The sequence below is a fragment of the Amblyomma maculatum genome, chromosome 1 (assembly GCF_055883805.1).
Source record: "Amblyomma maculatum isolate TAMU_Amacu chromosome 1, ASM5588380v1, whole genome shotgun sequence".
NCBI classification, from domain to species: domain Eukaryota; kingdom Metazoa; phylum Arthropoda; class Arachnida; order Ixodida; family Ixodidae; genus Amblyomma; species Amblyomma maculatum.
The window spans coordinates 280,916,040-280,936,229 of NC_139344.1; the positions used below are offsets into that span (position 1 = coordinate 280,916,040).

The 20,190-nt window shown below is 42.7% G+C and overlaps 1 protein-coding gene across 5 annotated transcripts in view; it reads right to left on the reverse strand.

Moving 5' to 3' along the window:
- The window catches only part of LOC146206682 (M-phase inducer phosphatase 3-like), a 215,797-nt gene extending 200,310 nt beyond the window's left edge, over positions 1 to 15,487 (reverse strand). Inside the window, exons 1-3 of one of the 5 annotated variants that reach the window (XM_084591476.1) lie at positions 15,235 to 15,486; positions 2,333 to 2,438; positions 1,974 to 2,056 (exon numbers count right to left, since the gene is read on the reverse strand). In XM_084591476.1, coding sequence (XP_084447602.1) covers positions 1,974 to 2,056; positions 2,333 to 2,433 — 184 coding nt within the window. In that variant the 5' untranslated portion in view covers positions 2,434 to 2,438; positions 15,235 to 15,486. Of the gene's footprint in view, positions 1 to 1,973; positions 2,057 to 2,332; positions 2,452 to 15,234 lie in introns of all 5 variants that reach the window. The other 4 variants (XM_084591474.1, XM_084591473.1, XM_084591472.1 and 1 more) reach the window with 4 other exon arrangements.
- Positions 15,488 to 20,190: the final 4,703 nt, after the last annotated feature.

Genomic DNA, 20,190 nt, shown 5'->3' on the forward strand with positions numbered 1-20,190 from the left:
CGGTACAGCTCAGATTGAACAGCAGATTAATGTACAAACTATTCATAATTTCCATTATTTTCATCACCCTACTTTATGTGACAGTCATAAAAGAAATGGGCAGCCAACAAGCATCGACTTCAGTTTCAGTTTGCTATGTCCAAAGTTTTCCTATTACTTTTTGGCACATGTGTGGAGCAGAAGTAAGCAAAATCTCAGCTTTGTAGCAGCATGTAGCAGGATTTGCTATTTGGTGAAGCAGTTCCACCACTGCCTCAGAGCATTTGTCCAAACTGAAGCATGCAAATAACAGAAGAAAAGCAGTACTCCAAACTGAACCCACACATCAACCTGTGACGGCGTCAGTTCTTGAGAATGCTAAATGGCATGCTACAATCACTTTCTAAGAAATTACTTGGTGAGGCCATCTTAGGAGGTGTAGAAAAAAAAAGGGTAAATCATATAATATCTTAGCTCAATAGTTAACCTCACCAAATGCATAAATCCTAATACTGTGCATACTAGACTTGCAAAAAACTCCCGAACGTATATGGTGTTTTAGGGTCCCAAAGCTGCACCCAGGCTGAGAAGAGCCGAAGTGGAGCATTCCAGATTATTTTCGACCACCATGTATACTTTAACATGCCCTGACATTATGTAGCACATAAGCAATTTTGCATTTTGCCCTAATTTAAACGCTGCTACCAAAGCCTGGACACGATCCTGTAACATAAGGCTATTTTAACATAAATTATGGCATGCAAGTTTAGGCATAGGTGGTTTATTGTTCCAAAGAAACTCTGGTTATGAGTCAAGTCCTAATAGATGGCCCCGAATAATTTCAACCACATAGGGTTCTCAAAAGGACCTGGAAATTCCATTTACTGAGGTTAAAGAAAGAAGACAAGTGATAAGTATTCCATCACTCCACTGTTTTTCTGCCAGCTTAATTAGCACTATAGGTATTGGCAAATAAAGATAATGCCCCTCCTTCCACCCTGAACTTATACACTCCAAGACACTAGAAAAAAAAAAATAAAAAAAAGTAACACAGCTTGAGAACTGCAACTGCTCATTAATGGTTTGGTTTATGAAGTTTGTCCCAAAGCGACTCGGGCTAACAGACATGCCGTAGCGGAGGTCTCCCGAAATTTTGACCATCTGGGATTCTTTAACGTGAAGGGCGCCTAGCTTTCGCAGCTGGGATTGTTATAGGTTGACATTTGGTTTGCCCACCGAGTGTTTTCTCACTCGCCCAAATTCATTGGACATTGTCTTCCCCTTCCTTTTTACCTGGCTGTCTTTAAAAATGGACCCCAAGATCGAAGCGAAACTGCTGCCTGCAGTGATAAATCGGAACTAAGTGGGCGAAGGCAGTGGCCTCACTAGCGCACGCCCAGAGGCTAATCCAACACAAACAGGCAGCTTTTGCAGCCATGAAAAATGTGCCTGTGACACTGTGGCTTCTGTGGCTGCAGTGAATGGCAGCTTCTGGTGGCTTGTTACTATGACATCAACCATAAGTCATGAAAGCTCCAAAAACCAGCACTATGAGCTAACGACAAGGCCTGCGAATTTCAAAAAACTGTTTTCAAGAATTAATAATAGATTGCCAGTTCTGTTCTGAGGAGTTAAAGGGCAAATGCTTTTTATAAAAAGCATTCATTCTAAACACTGAACACATTTACTAGCACTCTTTCAACCTATTTCTTAGTTCCCTTAACATGCACTAACATCACACACTCCACGAGTGTTCAGGCACAACAAAACAGATGCCTACGCCAGGACCAAACCCAGGCCCCTCGAATGAGTAGTTGAGCATCCGAACCACTGATGATCCACCATACATAGATTGCAGGTTTGAAGAACCATATTATATTTGCTACTAATTTACTCACTTTTCGCACAACTTATTAATTTAGGGGTAATTGGCATGGTCACAGAAACATGAGCACTAGACAGTAATGGCCTGCCACAAACTGAACTATACTTACCTAGTGGGTATTTCGGCAGTGGCAAGGCAAAACTGGCACCCTCATCAGCCAAGCCTCCTGATGTTGGGGTTTGTGTTGCTGGACTGCAATAAATATAAAAGTTGAATGCAAAAAAGAAAAGGCAACTTGCATTTCATTTAGCATGAAAAATTATTCAATCCATTTCTCTAACATACCTCTTAAAAGCAAAGAGTGCAGCCATTTTTACAAATAGCAAATATGCCAGGCTTTTAGATGTAACCCCTTGGCTGCAAGCCATGGACCACATCAGGACGTAACTGATGCAATGAGAGATTCAACAAGTCATGCTTTTCTTATATAAAACTTATATTTTGCCTAGATATCTCCAGATCACTTGCCTCCATGCCATGTCCGTCAGGTTCCTTGCGAGACCTCCAACTGGCGACAGCTCTATGCCTCCATCCCACACAGACAAGCCTTTCTTGCAGGGTGAATTCATGGTTCCTGGAGCCAGAAACTGTCCTAAATTGTTTGTAGGCAACAAATGATAGCAACTTTTTGCCTAAAAACTTGGTTTGTCATTTTTTAGCTTCAAAAGAAGATATGATGGACCGATCATACTAAAGCAGCCCAAATTGTTTCGTCTTGTTTATGAATGACAGTTTGTGACTGTAATGGAACAATTATCACAGTTTGATGGAACTGCAAATTGCCAAATATGATTGCTTTCAAGAACTTCAAGTGTGTGGGAGTAAGGGAGGGGAGAGTTTTTTTCCCTTTACAATCCAGTGCAAGCCTTAAGCCCTTCAGGTGGCTTTTTTCCAGGCATTTGAGAAGTTGACTAAACAACAGCACATTTCCTGTTAGCTGGATAGGTTTGTAAATCTTTCATAAGAGTGACAAAATGGAATGTTTTCTCTGTACAAGATAAAACTAGTATCGCACATTACTGTTCACTGCAGGTAATACCAAAGAACATTGTGCACAGTGATTCAACAACACACAAAGACAAAGGACAGAGGTTGGAACTGTCCCGTACCATTTGGACATGAACTGAATTCAAACTCGCTTAGCACTTCATTTTACTGCTACGAAGCATGCATCTTCTCACAGAATATGCAACATGTCATCTGGTGCTACTTGAATGCAAAACTATGTGAAAATGCGAGAAAGACAAGATGGTGACAGTACCTCTTCATGAGCTAGCTACCACCTAATATTTGTATTTTTTTTTTATTGAATGCATTTGTTCCTACTTCAGAGAAATGGGCAATGTAGAGGTGACAAATTTCACGACCTTATACTTAATTGCCTGGAAACAGCACAGTTTGCATGCAGACTGCATAAGAATTCGCTTTAGTATCTGCATACCCCCCAGACAGGTGCTCTGTAAGCTCACTACTGGCAGGCAGCGACCCTTCCCCCTATAAACTATGCTGATCAAGAGTGCCACAGTCAAACCTAAATCTGAGACAACTAAAAGCAAGCACTCAGTTCTGTTGCACCATGACACAAACTCACTCTACACATCCACAAAGAATAGGGGGACACTTCACTCTTTCGTTACCACGAGAAAATGACCATTTTTTACAGGTATCTGAAGATATCTTTTTGCCAGTACAAATAATACTGCAGCACACGTTGCAGCACACAAAATTGCACATAATGGAAGAGTCTTTCAAAAACATAACTTACAAAGCAAAAAGTTCATTAGGAAGCACGCAAAAAATCGAAAAATTGCTATTTTTGTGAGGAACTGATAAAAATAAGATAGAAAAGGCACAATATCTGCAGGCGTCTCATAAACAAAGAAAATTTAGAATATACATTTTGAAGACCAATGACCAAGGAAGCCTGTGTAAAAAAATAAACTATCTGTACAGCGCCATTCTTCAGCTATATAAAAGAACTACAGGTGGAAACAGCCCCATTTCTCATGCCATGAGGTAAAGAAGCTCCCGGTTTTCATGAAGAAACAAACCAAAACTGCAGCAAAGTGGCTGTACAGGCTGGGTATGCATGTTGGACATGTGGCAGACCTTCAGGAATACATTTTCATGGAATCAAACCACACGGACTCTGAGTCAAAGGTCACTAGCGAGCTGCTGGTGCCATTTTTGGATAATTATCACCTCTCAACACTGTCAGATAACAAAGCCGGCAATTGATTCGATTTTTGACTTGCTGCAAGGTCTGTAATTAAAAAAATTTGATGTTAATGCTGCATTACCACGAGTAGCAGGTTTTTTTTTTTTTGCTACCACAGCCACCATTCTCCCTTTCGAAACAGCACATGCACATTAGTTTTCTAAAAGGTCCATCGAATATGAGAACGCCAGAATGGGAAAATTTAAACTGGTTCTACAAGTGCACTGGCTAGACTAACCGCTGGGTGGCACTAGGCGCAAGAAAAATGGTTCCAACATTTTGAAATCGGCGATATAAAGCATCAATCACCGGTGATCGATTTGAATAGGCGTATAACGAAAGAGTTACAGTGACAGAACATTGGAATTTAAGCATCAAATTTTTTTCGCCACAGTGGAAAGGTTGCTGTCTAAAATGTTCCGATTTCATAGCGGTTTTGGCAGAAACGCTGTAGAAAGTTTTTACCGAGAATTTTTCCATCAGTGCATGCGCTTGTTTTTATGTAGTCTGATGCTGGAAACCATGAGCATAGACAGAGAGAATGACTGGTGGTCAACAAAAAAGACGTTTTGGAAACAAGTATAATAAATATGACAACCACTCCTAGAAGATAAAAGCACAGGATGCACTTACGAAAATCGGCGTTATTTTGCTGAGACGCAGTCATACTACAGTGAAAGTAATAGGGTTTCTCCGCAAGATAGCGCCTCAGTTGCTTTTATGCGATTTTCAATGGCAAATTAAAATTGCAAAGCCTCTTTGATAATGTAGTGCTCGATCTGTACTATATGAGGCAAGATCTTTTCATTCCCACCATAATCTCCTGGCATATTTTGGCCAGTGTTCTGTAACTTTAAGCTCTGCCATTAACGGTATGATGCGATAGTGTTTCACACAGAAAATTATTTTTCCCTGGCTTTCAGCCACGAAATTCAAGGATTTTCAAGGACTTCTAAGGACCCACGGCTGTTTTTTTTTTCAAGGACTTTAGTTAAAAATAGAGAGAACGTTTTATTAAAGAAACATTTTTTGTCTCACGTATCTAACACTGATTGCATGAGAGATTTTTCACAAGATCAAGGAAGTGTTGGAGTAAAGAAATATAAAAAAAATAAACCTCTCTTGAGGGCCGTTTACCAGTAGAGGGTTGCAAGAGCGGTAATTGTGATACCAACAAATTTCTGTCGTTTCTGCCCGCAGCCACACCTCAGATTTGTCTTGCATCTGTGAACTTCACCGCTGAAGACAGTGAAACTTGGCCACATATTTATTTTATTATAAGGTGATGAAGTTGACGCCCAGTTGTAGCAAGAGCAGAGGTTTCATATAGCTCTGGCCGCTTCTGACGCACCGGCAACTGCAGTTTCAGTGCGAAACAGGCTAGGCCTAGCAACGACAACAGCAACCAAGCAGCAACGTAGTCCGTTGCCAGAAGTGCCTGTGAGTGGCATCATTTCGGAAAGATTGGCACCTGAGCCAGAATACTCAGTCTGCTTGAATGCAGTAGGTAATCATTCCAATAACAAAGCTGTTGAGACTTTTATGGTGCGAACTTTATGTACCTATTTATGTATAGCGGGCCAAGCAGTGCTCGATCACTGTTGGCAAGCACAGCTGTTGGAAGACGCCGAAGCCCGTATAATTTCACTTTTTTTTTCTTTTTTTTTTTTACGGTGAACAAAAAATTTTATCTCTTGGAGTAGGTTACCAGCTAAAGTAGCCATGTGTCGCATTAGGCGAAGGGAGGAACCCTTGAATGGGCGGTCCTATCACCGCTACTTTTTAACGTGGCCCTAGTGCCATTAGCAAAAGCTGCTATCCCAGAGCTCCACACAGCCATATACGCAGACGATATAACCCTCTGGACAACGGGCGGATCCCTTAGAACAGCCCAGGATATCTTGCTGTCTGCCATAGACATCACCACCACCTATCTAGAAAGTACAGGCCTCCGCTGCTCTCCAACTAAATTGGAACTATTCCAGCTGAAACCCCTACCCGGGGATCCCCCCACTGAACTTCACATGTACGGAAACCAAGTGCCCATTGTGTCTCGGGTGAAGATTCTCTGCCTTCTCATTAACAACGCACTTGATGCAACTGCCACCCTTCAGCTCTTGCAAAGACAGACCACGTAGGTTGCTGGATTAATCAGGCGTGTGGCAGCGCGCAACCATCGGCTGTCTGAATGCGAAACCCTCAATATGACCAATGCGTTATTCATTAGCCGAATCACATACCATCCCCCATACCATATACTCACTCAGCGCCAAAACGAGTCGGCAGACATCCTAATACGCACGGCTGTCACCTTTGCCCTAAGTCTTCCGCGGACGGTTAGCACAGAATGTCTGCTGGCCACTGGTACTCAAAATACCGTGAACGAATTAATAGAGGCTCGACGCACAAACCTATTAGTCAGCCTGAGTCACACGGAAACAGGACAACATCTACTGCGACAACTCCGCCTCAATCCCCCCATCCCCACCCCAGCAAGTCCTACACCTTTCAGGATCTCTCCGCGCATGCAGGATCACACATACCAGAAGCCCCTCCAGCTCAATATGGGCGCTGGCCGTTATCAGGGTAGGCGGAAGGTTCGAGCCAGCTATTACACCAAAAGATACAGCAACCGTTCAGATATCCTTTATGTCAACGCAGCAAAGAATTCTAAAGTAGGATTTTTCACGGCAATCGCAGCCTATGAAGAGGGCACAGTGGGGGCCGCCGCCCCTATCCGAACTTATTCTCCTGCAGAGGTGAAAGGAGCCACCATCGAACTTGCGCTGGCTTACTCCACCATTGACAAAGACATAACTGACATTTGCACCGATTCTCAGGCTGCATACCGCCACTACCTAAGAGGCGTGACGACACCGGCCACCCATCATATTCTTGCCACAGCCACCTCTCTCGAATGAACGATTAATCCGACGTGGATTCCTCGGCATGCCTCGATTCCCTGTAATGAGCTCGTTCATGCGCTCGCCCGAGGACTCTTCCCAGGCCCCGGATGATCAGGCACCAAGCCACGCGAAAGAGGCCACATCGGCCCTTTCTGCATATCAAATCACCACAGTCCACAAACACAGCCGCATGACAATGCCACCATCCCACAGCACCTTCTCGCTCATATCCAGTGCCACATGGCGACAATTGCAGATGGGTTGCTTCATTTCCCCCTACCGTCTCTCATGTTTTTCACCCCGGCTTGCCCCCTCCCTGTGACACCTGTGGCATGCCCAAATCCACATTTTTCCACAACCTGTGGGAATGTCCTTCCCCCAAGACAGCATCCCCAACCCCCATTCCACTTATTCTTCCTGGGAGGCTGCTTTGCGGACCGCTCAGCCCTAAGGCTATGTGAAGCACAAGCCCGTGGACTCCTGGACTAGTAGGGGACCACTCTGGAAGACTTTTTTATCTAATAAAGTCGATTCCATCCATTCATTCCTCACCACACCAGAATTCAAGGGTTTTTCAAGTACCCCACGAAAACTCCCAAACTTTCAAGGCCCTTGAAAACAGTTCTCCAAGTTCAAGGTCCCACACGGACCCTTTATTTTTTATGCACCGATACTAAGCATCAGCAAACATGGCTTTCCATTCTGAGCCATTTGACACCTCATTCTCAGCATTTTAACACCTTTGAATGCATTTTTCTTTTTTTAAGCGAAAGCTTCACTACGCCATGTAAGGCTAAGGTCAATGTGTGGGGCAGGAGCCTCTACTGTGCACACACCGTAACCATGGCAACCAGCTGCACCATTCCATAGGTGTTCTGCCACTGCGCTCACTACAGAGGGGAGGAAGAGAAGGGTAGTTTCAGCACTGTGTGCATGCACGCACCGTCGCGGAGAGCTGACCGAGCGGAGCAGGAAAGCGTCTGCCAACATCACATGCGCAGGGGATGAAAGTGAATTCTGCCTAGAACGCCAGTGAACTTTGATGCATTCAACAGAATGCTGGTTGTGTTCAATGCAACATGCAACAAGAAAAATTATGAAAACTTGACCTTGACCTGATTAAGTGTGGGTGTCCACCATTCCGTGGTGTCTACCCAAAAGTATAAGGCACCTTCCTTTCCCCAAAATTGTAACTTAAAAAAATTACGAGAAAAAAAAAAAACACTGATTGAAAAGGCAGTGTTAAAAGGGTTATCACTGCAACACTCAGAGCTTTCGCTCTATCATTAGGCTGAAGCCGTGCTTAAACCCCCACAATTTTTTCCAACTATTCTGATTATTTCACTGGTCAATTATAGACTAAATTTTCTTACTGAGCTAAACCAAGCATTGGCTCTCAGCATTTTGACACCTTTGAACCCTTTTTTCCATTTTTTTTTTCATTTCTTTAATTCATCAATCAATTACAATGATGTCATTAACTTGTCATCGCTTATCACACACCAATCAAACATCATCACTACTAGAACAACAATCTGCCATGATACAATTTTTTTACGCAGCCCCTAATATTTCAGATATGTAGTGCAGATTGCTATTAAATAATACTAATACAGTCGAATGGCTTTATAACAAAGCACTTGGGACCAGTTAAATCCTTCATTATACACATCACTTCACAGTAAAAGCTGCAGACCGTATCGCATGCAATAGAGCAAGTTAAGCATGTTCAGAACAACAAAAGCTTTATTTAACATTAATGCAAGAGTTATCATCCGAAGATTACGTCATTTTGTAGGCTAACAATTGGAATGGGGCAAAATTCAGTGCTGCAGACACCGGCTTCTTCGCCATGTTTGGGCTTATTGTTCACTGAGGTCACCACTGTTGGCTTCCATGTCTACAGCTAACCGCAGTTTACTATGGCTCACTGCAGCTTGCTACTTAAGAAGGGAGCACGAGGAGCATTGTGCCTTTAGTTTTGCTTTTTGCCGGCAGGCTACTCAGGCGCCGTTTGTCCAACATTTCGGTAGCTCTGCCCTCTGCGCACTTTTTTTTCTGCTTTGATGCGCGGGTTCCATGGCTACTGCAGAGTTCACAATTTCCGGAGTGGTCTTTGCAGTGGTGTTTCCAATGCGCTCTGCAACTCAGTAGCAGCTGCAGAGGGCAATGACCGCGCAGCTACATATGCTCATTGTAAAGGAGCGAATCAGCCATGGGGGATGCCGAAATTTTTTCATTATATATGCAAATTCATTGTACTGGTCTTCGTTGTTTGGTTTGGTTTGCAAGATTTAACGTCCCAAAGCGACTCAGGCTATGAGAGACGCCGTAGTGGAGGGCTCTGGAAATTTCGACCACCTGGGGTTCATTAACGTGCACTGACATCGCACAGCGCATGGGCGTCTTGCTTTTGTCCTCTATCGAAAAGCGGCCGCCAAGGCTGGGATTCAATCTTGCATCCTTGGGAACTGTAGCCAAGCGCCGTAACCACTGCGCCACCCCAGCGGGGCTGGTCTTTATTGTAGAGCCGTTCACAATAAATATGAAAGATAGGAATGCGGCTAGGACCTACAAAATCCTTCATTTTACAGGTCATTTCATTGTAGAGGCGTTCGATTGTACTATTACAACAATAGCTTTTTGACCGAATGAGCTGTATTTCAACACACCGCCCAGGTGAAAAAGTGGTTGCACTTTCCTTCTGTGAAAATATTTGTAAAAAACATTTTAATTACTGCCAACATGCCAGTGATAGCGATAACTCAAACTACAGCACATTTAATGTGTGTGAAGGCAGAAACAGTTCTTTGGTTTACGAGTAAAGTAAGCCATTTTTTCAGAATTCTGAAGTGCCAGACAAATACACTCCACCCAGCATTTGTAGGTTCAAAAAATACTCCAAAATTGTGGATAGGCTGTGACTGCTTGGCCTAAATAGATATATACTCCAACTGCTTCCAGTAGCTTATTACCTATCACAAACTTCTTTTTTTTTTGCTAAATTGTTCAAAATGAACTCAGTGCCATTCACCTCTACATTTGGGGCTACCAGTGAATCTTGCATGTCCTCCAACCATTTGCTTAATTCACCCCTTGCATCACTGAACAGGACAAGATTGCCTAAACTGGAGGATTAAAACATATTTTCGATCAACCTTTACACCTAACTGTTTGCAATTTAATTCTCTGAATACTTTTTGCAGACATGCAGCAAATAATAATGAAGAGATTGTATCTCTCTGTCTGACACCCTTTTTAGCTGCTATCTCACTACTCATATGAAGTGCTTTAGTCATTATGCAGATATTATATATATATATATATGTGTGTGTGTGTGTATGTGTGTGTGTGTGCTCAATGCCCCTGTGAAACTTTTTCATAGCTGCTTATGTTTCAACCAAACGAAATTCTGTTAGACTGATGAATGAAAACCATATGACAGGATATTGTTTTTTGTGCATTTCTCCATAAACTGACTTTCAGTACACAGCCTTTTGCAAAATACTTTAGAAAAAAATAAATTGCTTGTCCCATTAGACAACTAGATATTAATTCTATTAGCAATTACTTCAGTAACTATCTTGTATATAGAAAGATATTGCATGTTGTTGAACTTTAAAAAAACCAAAAAAAACACAGTTCCAATGAATGAGAAGCGTCATGTTACGAGTTATAAGAATGTGGTTGAAACATTTGTTTCTGGTTTGTATAGTCCCACTATTGGAGCTTTCTCTCTTCTTTTTAGTTGAAGAAAGTAGTGTCGATGCTGCAGCAACAGAAAACTAGGAGTCGCATGCGGGACCACTAGTGGAGCTGGAGGTCCGCGGGGAAGCCACGTGTGAAGCAGAGTCCATTGGGACAGCAATTGCAGCTTAGTAAAATGAGGGGACAGGTCCAGTTCATTGGCATCGTTCTGGGTTCCTGCCATCAAGGAGGCTGCTGCCAATGGTGCTGACAGGGGACATCCAGCTGAAATCATCTGGCCTTTTTTTTTATGAATAGTGTCACTGGCTTCTGTGAAAATGGCGTTTTCCTGAATGTTGGCATCCATTCCAGCTGTTTGGCCTGCGTGCCAACTGAAACTGAAGGCGGTTGTGGTCTTCGTCTGACTGCTTAGGCAAATGTGACGCTCTCTTGGAAGGTAGATTGCTTTCTAGCCTCAAGACAAGATATGTTTTCAGTTGTCTTCAAATTCATCATTTCTTTTTTTCGTTTCCAGACTGGAAATAACCTGGAGTATGTACCATGTGCACCATTGCAGTAGACACATTATGTGTGCGCTTATTCGTTTCCTTTACCCAAAGGTGACGCATATCAGCATGGATTTGGTATGCAGGGACTTTTTAATGTATGTATGCTGCATGGATGGAGTCTGGAAAGAGCTGTGCTATTGATTGTCAGGACAAGAGGCTCTGTCTTTGCCACGTTTCTTCTGATCGCGATTCAGTGGGCTACAATTCACCCTTACTCAGCAAGTTCTTCTTCTATTTCACCATCAATACTTTGAACAGTTGCTGTTTGGAAGGGCGCGGTGAGGAGTCACCTGCGTGCCTAGTTTGTCAAGACTGTGCAAGGATAGCAGTTTGCTGCTTAGCTCTTTTGAGTTAACTCTCAGGTCTCCAGTTGTACTTTTTTTACCTTTGCAATTTTTGCCAACACAATTTCTAATGATTTTTGCAATGACGAAAAGGACAAGCTTGCTGCTGCCCCAACAATCATGGAGAGGGCAAAGAAAACTTTGAAATGGTTTCTGCTGTTTTCTGTGAGATCATTTGCTTCAATTCAGTCGGCCCCTCTCCGGAGACTGACCAGAACGAATTCTTGTTAACCATAAATTGGCCATTATATTTGTTTTCCAGTAGCCTAGGAGGTCACTCAACATGGGAATGTCTCAGACACATTAAACTTAGGACAAGGTAAACAAGAGCCAAGGTACACCAATATGTGCAGGTTTAACCCTCGCTGCCCAGAAAGTGAGAAGCAATACAATGACAGGACAGGTAAGAGAAAGACTGGAAAGAAAGAGGTGCGGAAACGTGATAGGAAATGGCAACTGCCAATTTTCCCTTGTGGATCAGCCCAAGGTGTCATCTACGCGAAGCTGGGGCTAAGGTGGTGCTTTAACTCTGCCGTGGGGCCTTACAGGTTCATTCACTCAGTGTCGGCTCCACCACAATGATCCCCTTTTCCCCGGGACGTGGCAATACCACTCACGGCTAAGCACGGGCACTCAGAGCCCCTAGTGTCTCAAAGAACACACAAACATCTTCTTTAACAGTTGCCCTCCGCAGGAAAATTCTTGTTTCATAAAGCAGAAGAAAACAAGTAGTCTTTTTTAGTGCTATCTTACTGAAAATACTGATGCCACTTTAAAGGCAAAGAAAATTATGAAAGAGGATCATGTTATACGCGCAGTGCCTACTACACCTGTATCTTGTATGCTGCTGGGTTTTATGTATGATATGACGCCCATTTCTTATGCAGTCTGTTTGTTTAGGCTTGAACATTTTCTTTTCACTCATTTATGAAAGAAGGCCTATGCCGTAGTTTCCAATTACCCTTTCACCTATCAACCTCTGCCCTACGTTTAATGTTACATTAAAGTCTCCTATTAAAATGGAGAACTGGGCATTTACACTGTCCCTTAGTATCGTCACAGCAATGGTGAATCTTGTGCCTTTATTTTTGTGGTGTCACGTTGGTGTATACATTTGTATTACCTTCCATTTGTATCTTTTGTTGAGCTTTATAACTATGATTGCTACCCTTTTCTTCACACTGAAGATTTTTTTTTGTTTCATATTTTTTTTTTTTTGCCAATTAAAAATTTCACATCATGCTGACACCTGTTAGTCTTTGTATAGCAGAAAAAGCTTATGTTTAATATAAGTCCGAAGTCTTACGACATCACAGTTAACCCCTTCCCCACCCCTCTCCCTCACTCTTTCAGCAACACAGCTAGGCTTGACCTACTTGGCAATATTGAAGTTTTCAGTTTCCAACAGGGGCCTGTCTGTGCTTAGGGGTTCTTAGGACCGTATTAATTGGAGGAATATAAAAAAGGCTTTCACTCTGCAGAGGACATAACCTGACAATGCATCAGAGCTGTGACCACTGCCTTGTTTAGGTGCTTTGGAGCCACTGGGGACTTGCTAAACCCCATTGAATCCTTCAAATATTTGACATCCCCTGCAACCATTCAGAGGCCAAAGCAGTGGTAACCAGATTAGTGTGGGTCCATTTGGCTCTGGAGTTAGGTGCCAATAAGGGATCATATTGTTTTCACAAATTTATATAACCACTTTGCCAAAGATCCGTGGCACAAGCCTTGCACATGGCCTGGGAAATTTTTTGCAAAAGATGGCATGTAGCTGCCAGAAGCAGTGTTCAGACTGCACTGCGTGTAACAGAACATAAAAACTTCAACAAAAGAAAACACAGCATAACTCATACAGTGAAGTGGTATGGTAGGCCCCTCCCATTTCACAGTGTCTTATCTAGCAATGAGTAGTGGGGATTTTAGAAACAAGTTCAACAGAACCCTAAAATTGAGTCAAAAATTGTTGGTTCAATACTACTAAGTGTTTACTGCTGCTACTACTACATCTATACCTAATACTGCTACCACTAACAAATAATTATGCCATTAAAATCTGCCTCACAATTTCACATCTAGTTGGGCAAACACATCATCATCATCATCAGCCTGACTATATCCGCTGCAGGGCGAAGGCCTCTCGCATATTTCTCCAATTAACCCCGTTCTGTGCTAGCTTCATCCACTTGACCCCTGCAAACTTCTTAACCTCATCCGCACACCGAACTTTCTGCCGCCCCCTGGGCAAACACAATAAGCATAATAATCTTTCAAACTTTTGTAACACAAAACTATCCTTTAGCTAAAAATTTCAACCCTATTGTGGACTGCAGCATGACCAAAATAAATAAATACACTCAGGATTGAACCCCCTGATGGCTTCCCATACGAAAGCAACACGTTTACAACCTGACCCCATCTACCATGACAAGTAAATAAATACACATCAGCAGAATGTGATTGGTACTTCAGTCAACATTAAGAACTAAATACTTCGTTCAGCAGCATATGGTGGGCAAAAAATCTGCCAACTCAATGTAACTACAAAAAATTAACACTTTGTTCCCTCTCGGAAGTCAACTAAGCCCAAATGCCACCTTCACTATGACTGACCTCAGGGTGGATAACCAGTGAAAAGAAAGCAGTAAATTCTAAATGCACAGATCATGTCATTTATTTTTCCTTAAAAAACATTTCTCTTCTCCCTAACCTTGCACCTCAGATGGCCAGAGCAGTTGCATAACTTTAACTTTACTCCATATTTTATGATAAAAAGTTGAGCCTATCTTCGAAATGTTCAATTTTTATTTGCCTCACTTCATAAACCGCAGCTTATACAATTTCTGCTCATAAAGATGCAATCAAATTACCTGTGCAGCAAAAAAGGGTGGCATGTTCACCATTCACACATGTGTAGAACTGCTACATTTTGACAATAGCATCAGTAAACATTAGGTGGATTGCAATATCTATAACTAACAGGTCCCCTTTAACAAAAATAATATACTCGCAATGTTCAGTGCCAAAGCACTCCCACAAAAATTACAGAATAAGAATAGCTGCCAGAAATGAGGCAGGAAGTTTGAAAAAGCGCTAGCGTTTGCATGTGGAATTGGTAGCAGCAAAATTTGTAATTTTCTTTCGAGCTATAAATCAAATGCAAGTCGTATTGCTCTCTGCCTTCAAAGCGCATTAATTACGCGATTTTTCTTTCTTGTTTCAGCAAACCGCACCCGAATTTCATGCATGTTTGATTGATTCAAACCCATCAAATACCAGAGATTCAATAAAAGCAAACTGATGAACACTGAACAAAATCATGAACAAATTAAATTAGCCCTAATGTATTTTTCATTCTCTCGGCTCGGCATTACTTGCACCAACCCCTCGTCCGTGAAGAAATGAAAACGAATAAGTTCAAACCGACAACTCGAAATGTACCATGCTTTTTCCAAGGCTTCGTTTGAGGCTCGTTTGAAAACGCGGAGTCGATAGACGATATCTAAAACTAACAGTTAAAAGGGGTGGTATTCAAAATACTCGCACGCTTCTCGCTTTGGCAACGGCATGAAAACTGGACAATGTGCAGTGGTCAACAAGCAGCGCACATGGAAAGTGAGCTAAACGGCCCATGTGCACAGCTCACCTTTGCCTAGATGCACTGCCAATCGGCAGCAAGATGTAAGCCCAGTTCCCTGCACGACCGCAGCATTAAAAGTACTGTATGCTTGAGCACATGTCTCCGGCTCGTTGGACCACTCAAACTGGCCGCGGCCAGCGCAGAACAACGAGCGGCGCTCGAAAAGCGCCTTGCCTTGACTGCCTTGACCGGGAGCTATCAACGCAACTAGTTCAAACGTTCAAACTTTTCAAAAATTCACGTCAAAAAATGACAAGCCGATTGGCTGTAATTTAGACAGGTTTTATGTTGTCGCGTTATCTCTACTTTAATATGTGCACTAAATGAACATAATATTGTCAGTAATTGTTTTTTAGGTTGTTTTATTGTAGCTTACACAGATGGCGCATGCAAATATCAGTTTTTAAAAAAAAAAATATTTTAGAAGGGTGAGAGATGAGATTTAAATCTGGAAAGGTTGCCTGGCGTTTGTACTATACCATCTTTATTGGAATGCTCCGTCGCTTCTGCGCATGCGCCAGCTGAAAGAAGTGAGGAGGAATAACTTGCCGGACGTGACGTAAAACTTGTTTTATGTTTTGTTTGTAAAATGTCTGCCGCTTCTCGTCGCCGTTTCTAGCGATAGGCCGACAGATGGTCGCCATGTGTCGCCGGCTCCGAGTCCGTGATCGCTCGCAAGCCGGACTTGACTGTGGCGATGGTGGCGGTCGGGTTTCTTGGCATCGTAGTTTGAATATCGTAGCCGAGTGGCCGTGTGTGGCCGTGTTCCCAGGTGTTCCTTTCCACTTGTTATAATACTCCTTGAGCTTCGGCCTCGCGTACTGCTGTTCGTCAAGCGGCATGCTGTGATAGCACCGTCTCCGACCTGTGGACTCTGCGACGCTAGTTCTGCAATGCGTGTCAGCCCGCCCTTGTCGATGATACATGCCTGCAGTATGTTGCAAGTAACTGGTGTATTCAGCATTCCATATACTTACTTGCATTTCCCGAAATTTATACGAGTCACTGCCTTTGGATCGTCCGAAAGTACGTATAACAATCGGACTGAGGTGTACAGCGCAAGTTACGCAACACATGGGATGCGAAAAAACATGGAATCTCGCTGTCATTTTTATCGTTGTCCTCGACTTCGACACCACTATTTAGTTGCAGTGGTAAACTTTAATCACCTGGAAAACCAGTATAAAAAGGCCGGTTGGAGACAAAATTGCCTCTCTATCCTGGATTTCAAGAGGTCGGTTAGTGTATCCGCAGGGCAATTGTTTTGCCATTTTCGTTGCCTTTATCGGATGTACAAACACGGAATTCGGTGTCCAATTGATGCAGGCAGCTTGGCACAGCTAATCTATTATGAAGCTCCGGTGCGGTAGCCAGCCCGGGACTAACCGGGAAATAGAACCTCAACCGGGAAGGCCAGCTATTCATCACAGCTCTCAAGCGACTTGCTGCCGGCCTACTGGACTAGTCATGCAACCGTGGAATCCAGGTATATTTTCAAGTAAACTTCTGTACTTAGGAGTGCCAGGAGGTCGACCGCCCGCGTAAAGAAAAAATGCTCTCGACATCTCCCGACGCAGTCCTGCCTCTAGTTTTGCTCCTAAAGTTAAAGGCTCGAAGCGCAAGCTGTGAAAGTCCTGGTATTTTTGCACAGTATTTATCTTCCAGCTGCTCTAGCTCTAGACAGTTCTTGTATCTAATTCCTGTATTTTTTTTATTTTTTTTTGTCTCAGAAAACATCCCACGACGTCCTATTCGATCGACGTTATTTCTACCTGCCCTGTTGTGCTTATCATTGTAGACAAGCATGTAGACTAGTGTTAAAACAATAAATAAACAGTGCTGCGTTCGTGATTCCATCTTTGTCCAGTCATTGCCCTTGTGACTAGTTGCAGCATGCACCAAAAACAAAGTTTGACAAGTAATTATTTCCTCTGCCTTAGGGAAAAAAGGCCAGCTGTGAAAGCTGCAAAGATATGGACTGATATCCCTTCATATTTTTTCACACAATCATGCTAATGATGTGTTGCATCTTCAAAGATCTAAGCAGTCTGCTTGCCAGCGCAAGACGGAACATTTATTGCGGACTGCATATTAGTTGTGTAGTGTCAAAATGCACACATGCATCTCGATTTCAGGTCATACAATACCCTCGGGTGGTCACAAAATACTCCATATGTCATGATAGCCAACTGCAGCTATGCGATAAAAAAGGTATATGGACATAAATCATTGCAAGAGTAACAAAACTGCGTAAATTTGCACTGTTAAAAATATTAAACACTACACAGCGAAAGTAGTTTTGCTAGAACCATTGCTGTGACTGACATGGCAAACAGTGCTTGTTGCCTTTAGTGATGTGTTGAGCACAAGGCCTGCATAGAGATTTTAATCCTGTCCGTTAGGCGGAGTTATGTCCTGTTTTTGTTGTGTTGTCATGCATGCAGGCCAAGGTAATGCCATATGGTCCTTGGTTCCAACGCTGCAATTCTGAAAAAGTGACTGCCAACACAGGTCTGATGTACACCATCCTACTGCTGACCGTGTATATTCCTAAGTGATGTCCAAGTCTTGGGCAGACACTAATCGACGCAGCTCACAAAGCAACATTCCTGCCAAGGTGGTTGCTTACCATAAAAACCACATGCCATAGCTGCCATTCATGGCAGCCCAGAAGTAATGAAGTGCTGACGAAACATATTTCAGATGTTCAGTGAGTTTACACAAGAGGGAGTTGTTAATATGGTTAATTAGTCACCAGTGAAATTTACACTGTATTTATTTTATTAAACAAAGCTCCTTTTGTGGAGTAAAACAAGCTAAAATTAGCCACAGGCACAAAGTAGGCAAATGGCAATACATATTGAAATACTTATTGTGAATTGTGTTTTATTGTCGGATTCCTTTGAAGGGACACTAAGGAGGATGGAAAGCAGTTTTCCTGTATCGCTAAGATACAGTGTTCTAATCCTAAAGAGACCACACGAGTCGCTTTGGGATGTTAAACCCCACAAACCATTAAAGAGACCACTTCAAATGAAAGCAGAGGTTTTAAAAGGATGGAAAGACCAAGAAACAGAACAAAGATGCTGCCATTACCGGCCAATTTTGCAAGTAAAATGCATGCTTCCACACAGAAGTTTTGGTGCAGATTACTGCAAGATATATTGTGTCGTGAGCCACTCTAATGTGGCAGTGACACGTCCTTTTCAGCAAGGTCATCATGAATCGATTCTGGGAAGGCTTCCAATTTAAATTTTCTCACCAATAAATACTATATGCCACAATTGCTGCCGGACAACACAGCCATAATGAGAGAAATAATCAAATATTTACTGAGACCAATGACTCAATGGAGTTGTCCTCAGTGTCACTTTAACAGGGTGAACTGAAGCATTCAAGCAAAGTATGCACTGATGCATGTGAGAAAATATTCTGAGGTAACACAATCTTTGCTCCAACAGAAGACTCGCAACTTCACCACAAAGAGGGAAAACAGCTGCCCAGGTACACTGGTACAGCACATACAGGAATCGCAATAATTAGCAGACATGCATTGCAATTCACAGAATGTCACGAAATGTGGTCGCTAGGTTAAATGTAATAGCATTAAATGTGCAAGCATATTTTGCAGATTGCCGAGATTTATTTGTTGCTTCAATTATTTATTTCGTATATACGGCAACACCTTTGGTCAACAAAAAAAAGGGCGTGTAGGTGCCAGGAAAGAGGTCAGATTAGATGTGCTAGGTTTTTCTCCTGGAGGAGCAAGGAGAGAATCATTCTCCTGTAACCAGTTGACGGTGGATTCATCCAAATGTGAAGGTCCGATGTTCGACGACCCAAAAGTTACCTAAACAGGCATCTCTGCCAGCCGTCGACCAGAGCATATGCAACAGAGGTGGTCATGTGTAGCCTAAGCACGGACATCTGCACGAAAGAAGGAAAAAAAAAAAAAAGGAGCTCACATTTTGGGTATCACATCAAAAATATGTGTAAGCCCACTCAGCAACCAAAAATGACATACACTGTGCATGCATACAACGCATGAATATGTCAGCGCAACTTAACAGTGTTGGCCGTTTATGTCATATCGTAATTATGGTGCAGTGAGGCTTGCTGATGAATTAAACAGGCTCTGCTCATCACAAACCTCTCAGCAGCACCTTCCCACAATCAGTGTCCTGACCTTTCAATAAGATAGCTTTCTCCTCCTCGCATTGCTAGAATGCATCAGAACGTTCTTGCTCACAGCATATAAATACGATCAATATGATAAAGCTCACCATGAATGTCATTACGGTTTCTTCCCCTCCCCCCTTATCATCTGCCTGTACTGTATGCACAGCTCTCTTGACCTATCCACATCCAAATGAGAACAACTTAAGGGAATAGTGAGGGCAAAATGAACTTGGTCTATACCAATAAATTACTGTGTTCTAATAATGAAACACAGGCTTTTTCTATGGTAAAAGTTTTATAGATTACAAAAGTATGGAAACTAAAATACAGCTAAGCCACCAATGGCCACTTTTGTAAGTAAACTGCGGTGACGTTACTTAATGTTTACTCCGGCAGATCTCCAATGCACGACTACACAGCCGTTCACTACTGATTGATGATAAGTGTGTTTTGCAGCATGAGCTGCATCTCGTAAGGATTAAGGGGACTCTCCTGGAGAAATTTGTGATGGCTACATGACATTTTCTGAATTGTGACCATGTGGTCTGTGCATGTACAACAGTATGGTGCATGCGCAGAAATAAAAATTGCCTGCAAGCAAATTTCTGGTCTGAAGCCCTGAGGCACTAAAGCCACTCTCTTGTCGTCGGAGTGTGGCGCCACGCACCATGTGATGGGTGCATAATAAAAAGCATATAAATGGCACACGCCTACGAATGTGATTTGAACCCATGGCAAGCTACACTGGTCAGATTCTCTGGGCGCTGCATTAAACAACTAAGC